The sequence below is a fragment of the Artibeus jamaicensis genome, unplaced genomic scaffold (assembly GCF_021234435.1).
Source record: "Artibeus jamaicensis isolate MK-2021 breed Jamaican fruit bat unplaced genomic scaffold, CSHL_Jam_final contig_452, whole genome shotgun sequence".
NCBI lineage: Eukaryota > Metazoa > Chordata > Mammalia > Chiroptera > Phyllostomidae > Artibeus > Artibeus jamaicensis.
In genome coordinates, this window is record NW_026521837.1 from 11,870,853 (window position 1) to 11,890,767 (window position 19,915).

The 19,915-nt window shown below is 35.0% G+C and overlaps 1 protein-coding gene across 8 annotated transcripts in view; it reads left to right on the forward strand.

The window, feature by feature from the left end:
• Positions 1 to 19,915, forward strand: part of PDLIM5 (PDZ and LIM domain 5) — a 214,530-nt gene that overhangs the window by 108,688 nt on the left and 85,927 nt on the right. For all 8 annotated transcript variants that reach the window (XM_053666355.1, XM_037140080.2, XM_053666348.1 and 5 more), the window contains exon 4: positions 19,548 to 19,590. In XM_053666355.1, the coding sequence (XP_053522330.1) occupies positions 19,548 to 19,590 (43 nt within the window). The remainder of the gene's footprint in view (positions 1 to 19,547; positions 19,591 to 19,915) is intronic.

Genomic DNA, 19,915 nt, shown 5'->3' on the forward strand with positions numbered 1-19,915 from the left:
TTCTACTTCTCTTTCCATCTTGTCAATATAATCATTTTGGAAAGGTTATTTAATAATTTTTAAAAAGATTTTTATTTATTTATTTTCAGAGAGAGGGGAAGGGAGGGAGAAAGAGAGGAAAAGAAATATCAGTGTGTCGTTGCCTCTCACATGGCCCCTGGGGACCTGGCCTGCAACCCAGGCATGTGCCCCGACTGGGAATCTAACCGGCAACCCCCTGGTTTGCAGCCCACACTCAATCCACTGAACTACACCAGCCAGGGCTATTTAATAATTTTCTAAATCTATATTCAGTCTTTTGAGTCTTATAAATATTGCTGAGCTAAAGTTTGGGAGAATTCAGTATATCAGAATTCAGTAAGAGAGTCTACAGTGTCCCATGGAGAGCACTTCAGGTATTGTGAACCCTAAAGGGAAGTATGTGAGCCACTGCCCCACTTAGTCTGTATGGGTTAGCTTACTGTGCCATGCCACTAACCCTGGAACCCGTCTCTGTCACATTGCAGAGTACTCCATGTATAGTGTTTAGTGTCTGCATGTTTGAAATTCGGTTTTTATGTACAGGGTGGGACAGAGGGAGGTTTATAGTTGTGAATATATGAAACAGTTTATTCTTGTATTGTTATATATTAATTGTTGTGTTATTTTCCATACAAACAACTGTAGACCTACTTTTGCCCTACCATGTCTATAAAGACATTCAGCATTTCAGAGAGTATATATGACATGGCATTGAAAGGTAAATGGATTAAATAAACTTATGGGGAATGTAAAATATTTTCTAAAATACTTTTTGTAAAAAAAATCTCTTCTTTCATATCTCTCATATATTTATTTATATTGTTCCACAGTGTTATCTTCATATATAATATTTTTGAATCACATTTTCATTAAAGTTTTTTCTAGAAATGAGACATTCATCTTTCTATTTGTTATTGCACTTCTAATCATTTGCTTGTTTTCATACAATTTTTATTGTTTTATTATTTAAAAGTAGTTCATTGTTTTTCTTTGACCTTTTTTCCTGAGTACATGTGACAATTCCACTGAGAGGCCAGCTTCCATCAAGAGCTCACAAAATCATTTGAGTATAAGTGACTTTCAAGTCAATGCTGTTGGTTTCCTTATTCTCTGTTTTCTTTTAATCTTTTATTTTTTCTGTTATTTTTTAAAGCATTTTTCTTTTTATATTGAACATTTGAAAGATACAGAAAATAAGATAATTTACATGCCCCCCAGGGAAAACAGATATTTTTTATATGCTCTTTTAATCTGGCTGCATATATACACACACAGATTATACCTTCTTTCACTACCTACCTTAAGAATACAGGGGTGAATAGTATAGACATATGTATAGATGCAGATGTGAACGAAATCAGCTCAATCTCTGTGTCCTGGATTTCGTGCTATGACCTTTGACCAACTTCATTGTCCTAAGCAAGCGTATTCAAGCTTTCTAGTTCTTGATTATCTGTGTTAAAATGTAGCCATAAATATTTTTGTTGTAGCAGCCAGAATAGATGGCAACTAGTATAAATGTCAAACTGATGATAGTATTGATTATAAATAATTTTCTATCATAAGACCACCAGGAACTATGGCCCCCAGCACTACTGCATTCTTTTTCCTTTGTCCTGTCAGTCATTAGTACCTATGTGTACTATTTAAAAAGTACTATAACAAGTATCTGTTAGTGGAGAGTAATTTGTACCAAAACTGCTGGGCTATCTGTCCAGTTCAGCCCAATCTTCCCATAAGAAAATTACCATATGATAAATTCTGTTATATTCTATTGTGTTGCCTAGTTCATCTTTCATTCTGAAGCTGCTTTCTTGTTACCAGTGCCTAGTGCACCTTTGTCTACCCCCACCATCCTCTGCCACCCAACCCCTATTGGTCAATATGGTACCTGCCATCATGAAAACTGCTACCTTACTTGATACAGGAGATAGTCAACATATAATAACATAATTATTTAATTATAATTTTGACAAATGCATTTGGTATAAGAACACAGTTTTAAGGAAGGGAGTAGCATCAAATTCATGAACAGGTTATGTCATTAAAATTTATCATAATATATAATAAAATGTCTCTGTAGTATGTTATAATTGTATGAAAACTTAGTCTCAAATGTATGAGAGTTTGTCAAATACTATTTGTCCTTAGGAGATAGTATAGAATTGTAGTCTAGTAGAATTGAATACTATTTTGAAGAATCCTTCAGCTTTTAACTTTATCTTTATAAAGTATAAACCTTTTCATTTAGATCTTATACTTAAGCCATTACTGACTAGTGAGATTTACTGCATATAATAAATTTGCCTGTGAAATTACCATATTATGATTATAATGGTAAGTATATTCACTTTGTAAATACATGGAAATGCCTTACAAATTCTAGGCCAGTTTATTTATTTACTACAAGTTGTAGGTATAGTGCTAGATAATTTTACATACATTATATCATTTAATTTTCAGAATAACCCAGTGAGACAGTAGGTGATCTATTTTATAGATGAGGAAAGTAATTCAGAGAAGTTAATTAACTTGAACTATCTAACTGGTGTAAAGTAGTATTGAGATGTTATTTTTTCCTGGCTCTAAATAAAATAAATGCTTCTAATTTTTTTGATATTGTGCTCTCTCCTTGTAATGGTGAGATAGATGATGGGAATTATTATACCCATTTGTCAAATGGGAAAAATGAGGCATATAATAGAATAGGCAATGAAATAGTAGTCAACATATTCTTTCTGAACTTCAGTTTTCCTGTTTGTATATAAGAGGGTTCATCTATAGCAAACTCTACCCTGAAGTGTCTACTGTGGTGATATCAGGAGGGCAACTAAGTGCATTCTGAGTTTCTGCCTATATTTGTATTTTGACTAGAGAAACTCTATTTTGTTTTTATATTTAGACTTTCAAATACATTCAAGTGTAACCTAGCATTTGTTTGGGAATAAAAATCTTGATGAGTGTTTTTAATAAAACCACGTATTGGGTTTTCTCTGCAAGTAGTTATGATTTTTTTTTTGTCTAGAGCATTTCAACTTAGCAGTGATATTTGAGCCTATGTGTAGATATTCATACTCACTATTTTTGGTAAACTAATAAAATAAATTTATAGAATGAAGAATTTTGGTTAGACTAGTAGGAACTTGAATAGACACAGCCTTAGTTATTGTTTGTCTATCAGGAAACCTGAAAAAATTAAAAAAAGGCTTTGTTATGATTTGATTTTGATATTGCATAAAATTAGTCTAGATGAGCTGTGAAGATCTATGTGATTGTCGGATTTCTCAAGACTTTACTGAGGATTTTGTCAAGTTTCAGAAACTCATAGTTTTCTTAGTATTCAACTTTATTGAGCATAGGCTACAGCAAATAGCTAGGTTGCAGCAAATATTTTTGGTGACTCTGAAATGGAGAGCTGTAATTATCTGAACTGGACCTCTATCTAGTGCTATTTTTACAAGGCTGCTCTATCGCTATAAATGTCCCTTCTAAATAACTGGTTTCTTATAGCCATGCTCATCAATATCTCAGCATATTTAATGGTTGGTCTCTTTCTTCAGAACTCACATAAACACAATTCTACAGGAAGAGCAGTGAGTCATGCCACATCTTGTTTTTATAGGAGCACCAAAGTGTAAGCATATGCCAGTGTTTGCTTTGGGGTAGATTTCTCTAGAAAACAGGAGATCGGTGAGATGCTAAATTGCAATTTTATATGACAGCTGAAAACAAGGCTGTGTGTGAAATCAGCCAAACTCTTAAATGTAATGCATGTCAAAATGGGAACAAAAATTATAATGGAAGTTTAATTTCCTCAAATATGGGCCCCAGCATTAATTAAGATATGCAGCTCACTCACAGCCTTGGATTATAGCCCATGAACACAGCTGCTAACTCTGATATGCAATTATTATTATTTTATTTTATTGCCATGTATGACTGGGCCTTTGGGTTGTAACCATTGATACAAAATGAAAGAGGAAAAAACAAATCTAATGAAAGTTAGATTGTGGTAACATATGTTTTTGGCTTTGGCCGTTTGTGTTATAGCTTTTTTTGTTCATAGAACTCAGCACTTGGAAATATTTTTAGAGAAAGTTTTAATATGCTGGATTTTATCACAGGGATTGGGAACACAGCTAGTTCTCTGGCCAGTCTCTCAGAGCTTTGTACTTTGTTGACTCTGTCATAAATCACTGTGATGGTTTTGAAGTCATCCAAGACTCACACTGTCCCCCAAATATTACCTCCAAGGATAGTGCACGTAACTGCATACCACGGTGAGCCTAGGCACGCAATTGCTTGTACTTGTACCTTGGATTCAGTGACATGCTTAAGGGAAGTTCAAAAGAAGAGAGTTATGGGCTTTACCTTGGTGATTTAATACATACTGCCTTCTCCTCCATCTAACTTTTCAGAAATGAATGTAGCCATCACCCCCTGGAGTGCAGCTATTTGAAACACCTGTTTAAAACAATGTCAAGTAGACTTTAGTTATACTCTGGGGATTTAAGGGTGCTTTTGTATATTATGGATGATTGGACTTGGGTTATCTCTCCCATTTCCCAACACCCTAATTTCTCCCCCATTTATTATGGTAGCCAAGAGCTGCATTTTCTGAAATGAGACTGGTAAGGTGGCTTTTACAAAACTGTGTCTTGTTTAGTATTAGACTCTTTTCTCTCACAAAAGGCTAGAGCCTGGAAGAAGTTTATAACTGCCAGTTGTGTTCAGTTTTTATGTCATGGAGGATGATAAATATCACTGTAGATACTGTAAGAGTATCTATTTCTATGGCAAGCACTATTCCAAGCACATACTTTTTTCCATCCAGTTTTCACAATAACTATATAAGATAAATAAGTATCTTATTCAGGCTTAACTTACAGGTAAAGAAACTAATGCAAAGAGCTTAAGTCACTTTCTCTAGATGGAATAACTAGTAAATGGAGGAGCTATGAGTAGAATCTGGACTATGTGCTCTTAATTCTGTGAGGTAATGAATATTCTAGGGGCTACACTGCTTATCAAAGTGACCAGAATAAGACTTGGGTGAATTTTGGGGAGGATGGTCTGGGATGGGAGTATAAGACAGAAAACTGTACTTGAACAATAAATAAATAAATTTAAAAAATTCACCTATGTGTTGCTTTTCTTTGAGGCCAGTGTTAGTGTCAGGCTGATTTGCCAGTCTGATCTGAGTCTGTCTTCCACCTTGTTATATGTAATACATTCCTAAGAGAAATGAAAGAATTAGCTAATATAGACAGATTTTCAGAATGAAACAGGACACTGCATGATACAAACTGTGTTATAGAAGCATTCATGTTCCCCTGGGCTTGAAGGAACCTTTGGGGCAATTGGTCTGGCCTTCTTCTACAAAACAATCTCTGAAACAGTGATACACCTCCTGTGTGAACCTTGTTCTGGAGAGCACATTCCAAGTGGACAACTCTAATTAAGAGAAAGACCTTTAATTAAGACCTCACTATTGGTATTCAGCAAGACAATTTTAGAAAAGCAGCCAGAAGAGCTAAATACCAGAATAGTTATGGAAGAAAATAATTATTCTTTTGAAAGCAATAGGAACTTTGATGCCAAAGTTACATAAATGCTTTTTTGTTTATTGTTTTTATTTTTAAGATCACAGTATAGAGCATATTGTGTGTTTTTCTATGAACTAGTTCTAATTCTTTGTGAGATCTCAGGTTCTTCTTTGAAGCTAATGAAAGAGAAAGTAAGTATGATAAGAATCTTCCATTCCCATTCTCTAAAGATCTTTTAAGGGCTGCTTAGCACTAATGTGAGGGAGCCATCAGGTAAGAGGATGTGTTTTTCTCCCACTAAAGAATCTAATACATTTTATATTATTTGTCTTAAGAGTTAGGTTTTAGTGTTTTGGTTTCTTTAAGTTTTCCCACATTATCAAATAGGGAAAATCTCTTGTCTAGTTCAGTTTATAAATAGTTGCCTAGAGGGTATCACTGTTAGAATTTTGCACCATCAGCACTCCTGTTCTGAGTGATTGCAATTTTGTCAAAAGCAAGTATGGTGAGGTTGACCTTTACAGACATGCCCTAGCCAGAACCTTCTGTTAATTATTGTTATTGCTAGGTCTATTTATTTTGGGCCTTTGATAATATTATATAATGCAATGCTTTTCAAAAATTAAAACTAGTTTAATATTATTTTATGAGTGGACTGTTTCAGTTTAGCAAGCATTCCTTGTATGAGACTCAGTGATGAGAATGATGGACAAGATTATATTTCCAAACTGCTTAAATGTGAAGTTAAGGGCTCATCTTAAAGTTATTAAACAAAGATAGCCATATTTGATCATTAATTTTTAAATACCTTGACTGAGTCTCCAAATTTTAGAAAAACTTAAACCCAGACAAGTGTTAAATGAATGGAAAAATCTAAGTTGAGACTATGAAGAATGAAAAGTTTTTGTTTCTGGTCTCTCTACAAGACAGTAGACTGACTGGGTTTTTCCTAATAAGGCTCTGCTAAATGCTGGAATGCTAGTCTTGACTGTTACTGAAATTCCTAAAAATACCCACTTTACACAAAAGTTTCCAATTTAATGTGCTTAGCAGAGACAAGAATAGGAAAAGAGGTTTATTTGGAAAAAGTTAGTGGCAAATTTTGCCTACAATACGAGCACAGAGCAGAGAGCATATAAATGTGAACCTGAAAGTGCATTATGTTGCACTTCAGATATATGAAGAACAAACTAGAAATTTTGCTCTTTTTTGTAAATATTTATTTGTCTTGATATATATTTAAGATTTGGGGCAAGTTGTAGTAGTCCCTCTCTCCCTCCTTAGTCATTAAGTAGGTGTATACAGTACAAACATGTACACAGGCTAATTTATTGCCCAACACTTTATTTTGATTTAACTGTGTTTGAGATTTATATTTAACTTTCTTCCAAAATGAAGTGCTGTGTTTAGGAATACTTTTCCATCTCACTTAGAGGGGTAAAAGACAAGGTCTTTGTAGTGGCATAAAGTAGCTTGTATATTCTGGCTTCTACTTTTTTGGCTTCATCTCTCACTGTTCTCCCAGGTTTTACTTCCATTCTAGCCCAGTTGACACATTTCTGTCTTGGAGACTTGATATGCTTAGCCCAGAATTCTCTGCTTCAGGTCTCTGCAAGATTTCATCTTATTATGGAGTCTTTCATTAACTTCTTTATATACAATAGTCTATTCCTACCTGTGTCCTGCTTTATTATACTCATTACCATATGAAATACTTTGCTTATTTGTTGTTATTCTGCTTCTCCCAAGCAGAATGTAAGCCCCTTCCAAATAAGGGTTTTGTCTGTTTTGTTCATTACTATTGTTCCACCTTCTATAACAAAGCCTGCTCTGTTAGGGGCTCAATAAATATTTGGGGAATTGATTAACAAATTAATGAAACAAATTAAGTTAAGAAAAAGATATAACACATTATGCTCTTGAACTTGAAGTGACATTGGGCATAATACATAATGCTCAAGAATGAGAAGGTATTTGATTAAAATAAGTTATGGCAGTATAAATAGCCAAATCACAACAACTCTGACCATAACTTTAAGGGTGTGTGATTGTTTTTAAAAATACAGAGGGGTTCAAAAATGATTGAACACTATAAAAATGTATCATCCAATGTCTAGGTATATATAAATATGTATGTAGGTATATATTCAGAGACTAGGTATATGTGACTATATAGCCAAACCAAATAGAAAAGACACTGTCATCGATATTTCTGTAATCTTACATGCTCTTTATACACCCCTATACCCTTATATCACAGGGCTACAGGCAGAAACCTATCATCAGGTAGAAACATGTGGTTCTTGATACATAACCACAATAAGTTCCTGTGATGTATCTTGGGATATGCATAGCCACAAATTTCAGAAGCTGGTGGTTGTTTTGTGCAGAACACCCAATTTAGCACCACAGACGATGTTCATTAAGGAAGCTCAAACCCCATCCTGCTGGAAAATGAAGGTAGAGAATTCCTATTGCTATGGGGAAAAAATCCTCCCCTTCTTTGGAAAAATAAGAAAGAATGGATATAAGGTTCTTGTTTCTGTGTTTCTGCATGTTCATTAAGCTTTAATTGGGAATTTTCTGAAGAGCTTAAACATATATATGTATATATTGCTCATGAAGTAAAATTGTACCTTTTATAGAGAAACAGGTAGATACCTACATATATTGTCTAAATCTATATCTATATTAACTGCATATATACCTGTGTATATGTATTACATTGAGTAACATGTTTACAGGAATTAAATCAAAGATGGCATTTTATAAATAATGTGATTGAAAACAAGTATTTATTAGATAATGAAAAGTTAATAGTTACTAATTGTTTGAAACTGTTTCTCTCTGAAGTTTCTTACCAAAGTTACTTTTGTAACTTTGTTTGCTACTATTCCTAGAAGACAGAGTGCATATAAACATCTGGAGGAGTTGGGTTTAAATTTTGGTTTTGCCATTTTCAAATTCTAAGTGTGGTCAAATTATTTAACCTATTTTAACTTAATTAGAAACAGAATAATTTTCAGAACTCCAGGGGTGGAAAGATGATGTCTGTCATTCTTTACTTTGTGCCTGTTACTCTGCCAGGTGTGTTACATCCAAGACCTCATTTGATCCTCACAACAATTCTGCAAGGGAAGGATTGCTATCCCCTTTGTACCAACAGAAAAAAACTCTATAGTAGCTACTTTATTTTGTTGCTAACTTAACTTGCAACTTTAACTGTTTCTCCTATTTCTTAAGAATTCCTTTATCAACAAAGAGCAGAATAAGAAAGAGCCTGAATATGGAAGGTAGGTTCTGTCTTTCTAGGACTCTAGGCTTTTCCTAAAAAGAAGGAAAAAATTAACTAGACAAACATCAGATTATGAATGAAGCCTGCTTATACTACTTTTACTATTCTCCACCATCTGATCCTTATCTAGGTTTTCCTGAAGCAGTTAGTTTTATATGCATTGCTAGGAGTGTGTGAAAATCCAGTTTGTATTTGCTTTGTTATTGATGCCTATTCTCCTAATATGAATCTCAGCCACATTTGTTGCTCAATGGCATCTTAATAGTGTCATGAAAGAGCCAGAAAAATGTAGATATATAAATGGAACTTCTAATTTTTTCACAGGCAGATTATTTGCTTTGCAAATTATATTTTCATATTAGCAATGAAGAACTGTGTTCATAAAAATCTTTTTTTTCTCTACCTGACTGGAGCTGGAAAAGAATATACATTAAATAGGATTACCATATTGCTCAAAGGAAGATGTAAACCTAGTCGGTTTTCAGAAAATAAAACTGTTGTAGATTGTTTATTTATACCAGTCCTAAAAGTGTTGAAATCCGTACCTGATGTGAAGTAAAGTATATAGTTTGGGTCAAAAAGAATGGGAAAGAAAGATACTATACTTTCAGCTTCTTTTACAAAACACAAAAACTGTACTTGAATAACAATAATTTTTTTTAAAGGAGAAAAAAATAAAAAGCATCCATTATTATAAAAAACACATGGTGCATCTCTTTTAGTTGTTATTTTAGAATTAAAAAAATACATAACCAATCTATTTCTAATATGTAGAAATGGGAGATAAGAGATTTTTTAGTAGCCTCTTTTATTATTAGCAAATGAGCTGAGGTGCTGAGTGGTAGAGTTAAATATAGTGCTTAAATGTCATCCTTAATCCAATAATATTAAATCTCTCCATCAAATTTCAGTTATCAGTGCTGGGTGTTTTAGAAGGTTGGATGGATCATTCAGTTGCAAGTAGTGTGAGAGTATAAGGTAGAGGAGGTAAGAGGAATGTTGCAGCCTCAGAGAGAATAATGAGAAGCTAAACTCATTTCTTAGACCCGTTTGTGTCTGGACAAATTGTAGTTAGGGGGTTGTCATTATGCAGAATGATTATGAGGCTTAGAGTCCCAAAGAGCCACGGTCGTGTCAGATTATTTCCCAGAAGGTTTGTTATCATCAAAACTATAAAGTGATCTAAACCAGGGGCTAGCAAATTATGACCTACAGGACAAATCTAGCTTCCTACCTGTTTTTATAAATAAGGTTTTATTGGAACATAACCATGATTACTCATTTAGGTTTTGTCTGAGTTATTTTTCTTGCTATAACGACAGAGTTGAGTAGTTGAATCAAGATCCTGTGACCCACAAAGCCTGAAACATTGACTCTTTGGCCTTTTACAGTGAAGTTTGCCATTTCTTAACTATGGGGCATATAAAATAGATTTCTTACAAAAACACTTTATTGAAATAGTATTTTCACTGTAGAATTTCACCCACAAGAAGAATGAATTATCCTGAATTTTGAAATTCTTCTTACTTTATCATGAACACATCTAAGATATTATCAAATTACTTCAAATTATTTTGATAGAAATTATTTTATAAATACTAGTTACAAAAATGTATTTTTTCTCTTAAATGATTCTGAGGTTGAATTTGGACATTAGGCATGATAGACAGATGAAACTTTCTTCCCTTATAAAATGTCTTTGTGGAGCCCTGACTGGTGTGGCCCAGCGGGTTGAGCTTCATCCCGTGGACCAAAAGGTCACCGGTTTGATTTCTAGTTAGGGCATAAGCCTGGGTTGTGGGCCAGGTCCCTGGTTGGGGGCCTGGGAGAGGTAACTAGTCCAATCAGTTTTTCTCTTGCACATCGATGTTTCTCTCCCTTTCACCCTCCTACCCCTTCTCTGTAAAAATTAATTTAAAAAATATTTTTTAAATGTTCGTGTGGAAATAAATGTTGAGTAAAAATAAATTTCTCCCATCTAAAATCAAGTAGAATAATGTGAAAATTTGCATTTATTACTATTGAGACCGTCCTACTTATTGGCTTATTATCTGTCTCTTCCATTAGAATGTAGATTACAGGCAAAGACCTTTTTTGACTTGTCTACTAGTATGTTTCCAAACCTTGGAACAGTGACCGTGGCTCAGTAAATATTGAAGACTGGACAGATGAAAGGATGATCTCAAGTGAAAGATGTTAAGAAATGCATAAAACTGTCACCAAAAATGAGTTATTTGATTGATTAGTAGTCAGTGTGCATTTCTGAAGATCTTAGTAGTATTGAATTGGTGAATTTCAGTCACAGAAAATGAAGCAGCGTATCACGAGAGGAAGAAATATTTGTTAATTTTTTAGCTCTTGTTGGAGGAGATGGCTATATTAGAGGGAGGATAATGTAGACATTAGTGTTAAACTTTTTAGTGGTCAAGTTATTTAACATTTCTACACTTTATTTCTAAAATTTAAGCAATATATTATACATAAGCACTTCAGCGTTGGGCCTCTAGGGAGACCCCCATAAATGGCACTGTAATGCCGATACTTTCTTATTTGTATAATGGGAAAAATACTTCATTATTTTAAATTTAGCCTGATGCTCCCTTGTCTGTTCCACCTCCTTCCCTCTGCATTTTCTTCTCCTTGACAACAGTGTATCCGTGTGGATCAGGGAAGCACACAGACATCCTTCTTCTTTCCTCTGTCTCACAGTCTCTGCTTTTTAGAATTAATCGATGAACGTTTCTTCTCAAACCCCATCAACCTGAAAAGGATCTTCACAATAGAAGCCTTTCCCTTTACCAAGGGAAATAATTATCCCATAGTAATTGCCTGTTGTGGATATATCAGAGCCACACCTAGTTTCAAGCCATGTCCAGGCAGAGAGGGTTTGGCTATGCTTGAGTCTTCTTATAGCCTGTCCCGCTCTTCAGAGTTTGTCCAGCATGGGTATTTCTTTCTCTCGGGGTGGGGTGGGGTGGGGGGGAGTACTTTATTAGTTCCCATTGTAAGATAGAGAAGATGCAAGCAGAGAGAAAGAGCGACTATGTGGATGAGTGCACATGTATGTGGGAAGTAATAGCTTTTATAAGCTGAGAGGTACTGATAGATAACTATTAATTAGTGTACTTTTGTTTATAGAAAACATAATCTTTACATATTCTCAATATTTAGGAAAAGCCACTGATACTTTGCCATGTGGTTTCAATGTTTGAGGTTAAGTTTTTAGGAAAGTAGACTGACTTGAAGCACAATAAAATATGGGAAAATTGTATAAGCGTCCCTCTACATACTTGAGTGCTCACTCTTTTTCCTTCTGGAATTGCTTTGTTTTTGCAAATTGACAATTTTGCAATTAAAGTGATTGATGGCGTGCCCTAGTGTTTATGGGTCCTGAGGTCACTGATCCCCAAGTTGGCCATGCTTTCTGTGGGAAACTTAGAGCTCATCTCACAGAAGATAATAATTCTCCTCTTTTTGTATGATTGTTCATGAGTTAAGTATATTAGAAATGGTTGAAGGGGTCATGAAGACATAATAAATAATGTGAATAATCTTTATTAGCCTAGTTCTGTTGCTTAATTCCTCATTATTAAACACTAATGTGAACATTCATTGGCTACTTTATTAACTAAAAACATGTTACTTTATAAAGCAGTATTAAAATGGATTAATTAATGAAAAATATAACTTGCATATAACACCATTCATTGGGTGTTCATAAAATGCAGTTTTGCTTGGTTCCTTTGAATCTCATCCTTGATAGAACTATTGCTTACTTGTGGCATTATTTTTCCTATACATTATTTTTATCGGAGCATCACAATTCTAATTTCTAATACACTGTTATAAGTCAGAACTCTTTCAACTATTCAGCCAGAAGTTCTGAAACTGGTTGTAATATACCAGGGATTTTAATTTTGGATACTATTCTTATAAATATGAATCAATTTTCAAAACAGATTGTTCTAGCCACACTGACAGCTTTGTTCTTTGAATTCTATGAGCTGAGAATAGTACTAGGCCAAGGCAATAGGCTGTCACCATTTTGGTTTACTCCTGTACAGTGGCTTTACAGTAAGGGAAGAGAGAACAATAAGCAAATTGTCGAGTCCATGGCACTAAGCCATTGCCAGGATCTCTGCTGGTTTGAAACACACTATACAAAAGTGACTTGTGGTAATCACTGTGGTTGAAGAGGAGATATATTATCCCATTGTATATTTCCAGGATTTGATGAGGAAAATGTAGGAATAATTTTTAACAATTATACCTTAGTTTTTAAAACTTTATTTACTTAAAAGTCTTTACCAAATGTGGATTCTGAGAAAGAAGATACCCACTGAGAAGGGCTCCTGGTGGCCAATTGGGCTCAAATTAAAACAAATAAAAACAACAGCAGAGCGTAGCAACCATTTCTTCCTGGGGGCTTCTCACACCAATTGCACTTCAGGTAGAAGCCTGCGCTGAACTACTTGCCTTTCCACTGAATTTCTGGCCAGGCCTGTGTTTCTGCCATCTGAGCCAGCCCTGATGAAAGAGTTCTCAGAATCCTATTTCAACCAATAGGACTGAAACCAATCAGAGCTGCACAGCTATATCCCCATCACCATCTTTGTGAGAATGGCTCTTTTCTGAGCAATCAGGATAGTGTTTTGTACCAATCGAGCTGCAATGATTTGGAGTCCTCATTTGCATGAGGACAGACCAGTCAGAGATCAGGCGTGAGAACTTCTGTCTATGTAAGTCAGTGCTCCTATATAACTCAGTGCTCCTCTGAGAGAGCATTTTCCCTTTTCATTGAAGATTGGTTCCCTGCTGGAGTTGAGCAGAGAATGGAGCAGCAGACCAGTGCAGGACAGAGTGGCCTGACACAGAACAGAGCAGACCAGAGCAAAATGGAACAGACCAGTGTAGGACAAAGCGGATCTGCCAGGAGCAGAGCTGAGCAGACCATTGAGGAGCAGAGCTGAGCTATCTAGCTGGAGATGGGTCTAGTCCCAGGGATGCCTGGCTGCAGGGCTGCCTCAGCCACAACTGTGCTATATCACAATTGAGCTGTTTTGCACTGAGTGAAATTTCTTTCTTTACATCACCCCAAATTGTAGATTCCTGTTGTTGAATTGGCACCAACAACTCTCAGCTGACAAAAATTATTTACTTATACGTAATCTATGACATTTCTAAAGTAAGGGAACAAGTGTTCAATATAGTGTTTTTCTTTTAAAAAGACAACTATAAAAATTTTAATTTTGAGAAACAGTTCTTTTTTATTCATATGTTAGGATTTTGTATTCATGGACTATAGGAAATTTATATTTCAGTTAGATGAAGGAGATGGGGTTTTCCATACTTAAACATTGATTAAATTATGTACATAGTCCTTGGGTATTAAATGGAGCTCAGGAAAGCACTAGTTGGATAAGAATGAGATTTTTAATAGTTAAAGATTTCAAGGCTTTTATGTATTGTAATATTTCTTCTCCTTAATTTTAGCCACTTATAGGAGACCTAAGTAAAAGTTTCAGACTTAGAAAGATTTACTTTCTTTTAAATAGCATCTCCTAGAGGGGTTTCCCCCTTCCTAACTCCAGTCTTGAAAAGAATTTCCTAAATAAGTATTCTAGATAAGTAAGTATTTCATACTTCAAATGGGTATGGACAACATTCTACAATATTCCTTTTCTTTAAAAAAATATTTTACTGATTATGCTATTACAGTTGTCTCAATTTTGCCCCTTTACTCCCATGCACCCAGTATCCCCATGCCCTCCAACAATTACCCCCGCTCTTAATTCATGTCCATGGGTCATGCGTATAAGTTCTTTGACTACTCCATTACCTATCCTGTTCTTAACATCTCCCTGTCTATTTTGTACCTACCAATTTGTGTGTCTTAGTCCCTGCACCTTTCCCACCAGTTTTCCCCTTTCTCCTCCCAACTGATAACCCTCCAAATGATCTTCATATCTATAATTCTGTTCCTGTTCTTCTTCTTTGCTTAGTTTGTTATTTGGGTTTAGTTATTAGTAGTTGTAAATTTATTGCCATTTTAATGTTCATCATTTTGATCTTTTTTCTTTTTTTTTAAAAATTTTATTTAGTTACTTTTCAAGTACATTTTTTTAAATCTATTTCTCCCATCCCAGCCCCGCCTGCCCCGTCTCCCCCCTCCCTCCCATTTCTTACCCCCCCCCCCCGCCCAGTCCTCATTCCTGTGTCTTTCATACTTGTTCCTCAAAATCCCTCTCCATTTTTCCCCTTAAATTCCCTTCCCTCTCCCCTCTGGTCACTGCCCACTTGTTCTCTATTTCAGTGTCTTTGTTTTTATTCTGTTTGCTTGTTTGTTTCATTGTTTAGCTTCCTGTTAAAGGTGAGATCATATGGTATTTGTCCTTCAATGCCTGGCCTATTTCACTCAGCATAATGCTTTCCAGTTCCATCCATGTTGTTGCAAAGGGTAGTAGCTCCTTCTTTCTCTCTGCTGATCTTTTTTCTTATGTAATTCCCTTTAGCATTTCATATAATAATGGCTTGGGGATGATGAACTACTTCACTTTTACCTTGTCTAAAATGAACTTTATCTGCTCTTCGATTCTAAATGATAGCTTTCTTTGCTGGATAGAATAATCTAGGTTGTAGGTCCTTGCTTTTCATCACTTCGAATGCTTCTTGCCAGTTCCTTCTAGGCTGCAAAGTTTCTTTTGGGAAATCTGCTGACAGTCTTATGGGAACTCCTTTGTAGGTAATGCTCGGCTTTTTTTTTTTTTAAAGTGTAAATAGTGTTTTACAAAACAATTTTTTTCTTTTTTTTAATTGTTGCTAAAGTACAGTTGTTTCCATTCCCCCCACCACCCATCCCCACCTCCTACACTCCCTATGCATATTTTATACATATTCCTTAACTCTTAAGATTCTCTCATCTTTAACCTTTGGCATTTTAATTATGATGTGTCTTGGTGTGGTCCTCTTTGGGTCCATCTTGTTTGTAATTCTGTGCTTTTTGGACTTGTATGTCTATTTCCTTTGCCAAATTAGGGCAGTTTTCTTTCATTATTTTGTCACATAAGTTTTCAGTTTCTAGCTCTTCTTCTTCTCCTGCTGGCACCCCTATGATTCAGTTGTTGGGACATTTAAAGATGTCCCAGAGGTTCCTAAGTCTATTCTCATTTGTTTTGAATTCTTTTTTTCTTCTTGCTGTTCTGATTGAGCACTTTTTCCTTCCTTGTGTTCCAAATTGTTGATTGGATTCTTGACTTCATCTCCTCTACTGTTGGTTCCCAGTAGATTTTCTTGATTTCAGTTAATGCAACCTTCATTTCTCCCTGGTTCTTTATTATGCCATTGAAGTACCCAGCGAGTTCCTGGAGCATCCTGATAACCAGTGTTTTGAGCTGTGCATCTGATAGATTGCTTATCTCCATTTTGTTCAGTTCTTTTTCTGGAGTTTTGTTCTGTTCTTTCATTTGGGCCATATTTCTTCGTCTCCTCATTTTGGCAGCCTTCCTGTGTTTGCTTCTGTGCATTAGGTAGAGCTGCTTTGATTCCCTGCCTTAGTGTACCTGTTACGTTGTATGGGACAGAGCCTCAGGTGATCACCAGGGTATTATAACCCATGTCAGTGCTTTGTTGCTCTGTGTGGAGCAGGGCTTGCAGAGGCGACAATGCTGCTGCCTGGCCTCTGGAGTTTTGCCCAGAAGGAAGCTGCCTCCCAACTCACACTTTGCTTTCTCCCCATTTGCCACTAGTGCACTTCCAGTTGTTGCCCTGGTGCTGAATCTCAGAGGGGATGAGACTGTGTGAATCCTAAGTCTGTTGCAGGCTCTTTAAGAGGACGCAATTTCTTCTGTTCAAACCTCCACAGGTCTTTACAGCCAGAAGTTATGGGGACTTATCTTCCAGGTGCTGGGACCCTGAGCTGGGATATGTAATTACATTTAAAAGAATATTACATATTAACAAGAATATGTAATTACATTTAAAAGTCTTTTGTAGCATATTGGTCTTTTAAAATGTAATTAATGCATGTTATAGATTTTTATGTACATATGCTGTGCATTAAAAAATGTTTTTCCAGTATTTTTAATGTGGTCAGGTTGACTTACTCTGTTTACTCCAAAAAACAAAATACACAAAAATGAAGACCATTTTAAATGGAAGTATTCGAAAATTAAATGGCTTAAATTGTGAGCTCCTATAAGTATTCAAGCTGAGATCAGATGAGTACCTGATTGGCCTGTGATAAAGTAATTCTAAAGAACCTTCTAAGTTTCAGTGTTCTTTTGAGTAATTTGGTGCTTATTTAAATATTTAAACAAACAGAAGTCATTTTTATTGCATCTAGTGTTAACTATTTTGACATTTAATAATAAGTCACTATATTTTTTCTATGAAATGTGTGTTTTTTTAATGTGTAATGGACTCAATCCTGGGATATTGAGCACATGTTGACCCTCTTTTCTTGTCTTAGTTCCTGTCACTGTACTTGTGAGACCTTATCAAAAGGCAAGAAGAACAGATTCAATTTTTAGACTTATAAAAATTTTTTAAAGATTTTATTTATTTATCTTTAGAGGGGAAGGGAAAGAGACAGGGAGATAAATATCAATGTGTGGTTGTCTCTCGTGTGTCCCCTGCTGGGAACTGGCCTGCAACCATGCATGTGCCCTGACTGGGAATCAAACACGGTCCTCAGGGTCACAGGCCCGCACTCAATCCACTGAGCTACACCAGCCAGGGCAAAATTTTTTGTGAATATAAAATATCAGACAATGTTTTTGTAGAACTTTCGGTCCGTAAAATGTTAGTATTGATTATTATCCTATACCTTTTTCAATAAAATAAGTGGTTGGACTCCAAAATTGATGTAAACTAACCATTCTGTGGTTTTTGCTGTTATTGTTAATACTCTTCAAATAAAAACAAGTATCTAGAAAAAAACTAAGGTTTTGGTTTTCATATACTTAGGATCTGTGTATTTTATTCTGTTTGTAAACCTAGGGACTATTAAACATCATATTCTTTTTCATAAATTGTTATTCCATTGCTACAAGAGTTTCATGCTTCATTAAGTTTCCAGATTAAAAAAAAGAATACTCTCCTCTTTATTATGGCAAACTGTCAATAATGCCTTGGGTGGTTTTACAACACAGATCCTTTGTGATCTGCATCTTATTGTGAAATTTCCATGGAAGGAAGAGTCTATTGTTCCTTTCTTCAGCTTGTTTCCTTTGCTTGTTATAATAACCTTATAGGTTAAAAGAGAAATTTGAGAGTACAAATGGAAGGTCTGTTTGAGAGTGCACATGGAAAGTTACACAACTCACAGGGTATAATTCTATATAGCAGTAACCAAGCATTAGCATCTATTCTGGCCTCTCGTTAGGTTAGTCAGTTTTTAGTCAGTGTTTACTCAAGCAAACCAAATTAACATAGGAAAATTCATTTGTTGCCAGAAATGTTTGGACATTGTTACTAGGTTATGTTCATAGAGACCAAATATCCTTTGCTAGCATCTTCTTTCTCTATAAGTAAAATAATCTCATAGTTTGTAGTTTAAAATGATTGCTTATTTACTTACAATGGTATATTTCTTAAACTTTGCACTTGATGACTTATCCTCAGGTTTGTGTAATATAAGAGGAGCCAAACTGCTTCTGGCATTATTAAACATAATATGTACCTTAGTACTGGGTAAATAGCCTTCGAATTATTAGAAACTTTCCTAATCATTTAGTTACTGTTCTTGGCTACAGCCAGTATAGTGTCATATGTAAGAACTGCTGGCCTTATCTTCATTCTAGTAAGTAATTTACTTTAACTTTGAAATTCCTCATCTGAAAAGTCAGGATGATGATAGTTGCCACTTTGGTTATTTTTCATGATTTTATGAGATAACTGCTTTAAATCAATTACTGCAACTATTAGTCCATGTTAACCAAAGGAACAATAATAATAAAAAAAGCATATATTAAAAATAATTAGTTTGAATTTGGAAATAGTCAAGTCTGTACATGGATTATTGCCCTTCTTTCCTTGCTCTCTTTCCACACTCATTACTGGTAACCTCTCGTCCAGGCACAGTGCTGACAGAGACACAGATGTGACATGGTCATCACCTTCTCTGAAATTACAGCCTAATGGAAGAAGTTACAGTTTAGTTTTACCATAACAAATAAACTGGTAGAAGCAGTTAAAAATATAAATACAAAATAAATACTCATTTGGTGACTTGTATAACCAGAATTTATTCAATCTCTGTATAAAAAGGCCAATATCCTATGATGGATTTATGGATGTTATAGGAAAAGGCAGATACTGTTGGAGATGATTCAGATGAGATATTTCAGGAACCATTTAAGTATCAAAAAGTCGTATTTATTATCCTTTGACCTTTTGGATAGGGAATAGCTTTAATGTAAAGATCAACATGAGTGCATTATAAACATGGTTGTTGTTTGTCTTTCCTCATTTGAGTGTGTAGAGAACTAATGTGTGTAAGGGTAATACTGGATCTTGCAGCACTTCAGTTCTATAAACTAATTAATAGAATGTGAGTTGTCAAAATCATGAATTATGGAACTGTAAATTCTGATGATTCTGTATACTAACGTGTATAATAAAATAAATTCCATTAATAAGTTTACAACTTTATAAATTTTTTCTCTTTTCTCTCTTTTTTCCCCTAGAGCATCTGCTACATCCAAGCCTGAACCAGTTCCTGTTCAAAAGGTGTGTTTCTAATCTAGTATCACTAGGGTACCATATGATAGTTCATTCTGAACTACTGTAATTTCCACTGTTTTCTCAGGCCATACTGACAATTTACAGTTTTAACATAATTTTCCTCATAGTTCCTTCCTTTAAAGATGACAGGGAAAAGTGGAAATCAACACATACAAAATGACCACCTCTCTAAATATGCCTATATTTTAAAACATCATTTCAGTGCCACATATTATCAGTAACTTACATCTAACTTTTTTACATATACTTTTAATTTCCCTGTTTTTATTAAAATATTCTAGCCCTGGCTGGTGTAGCTTAGTCGATTGAG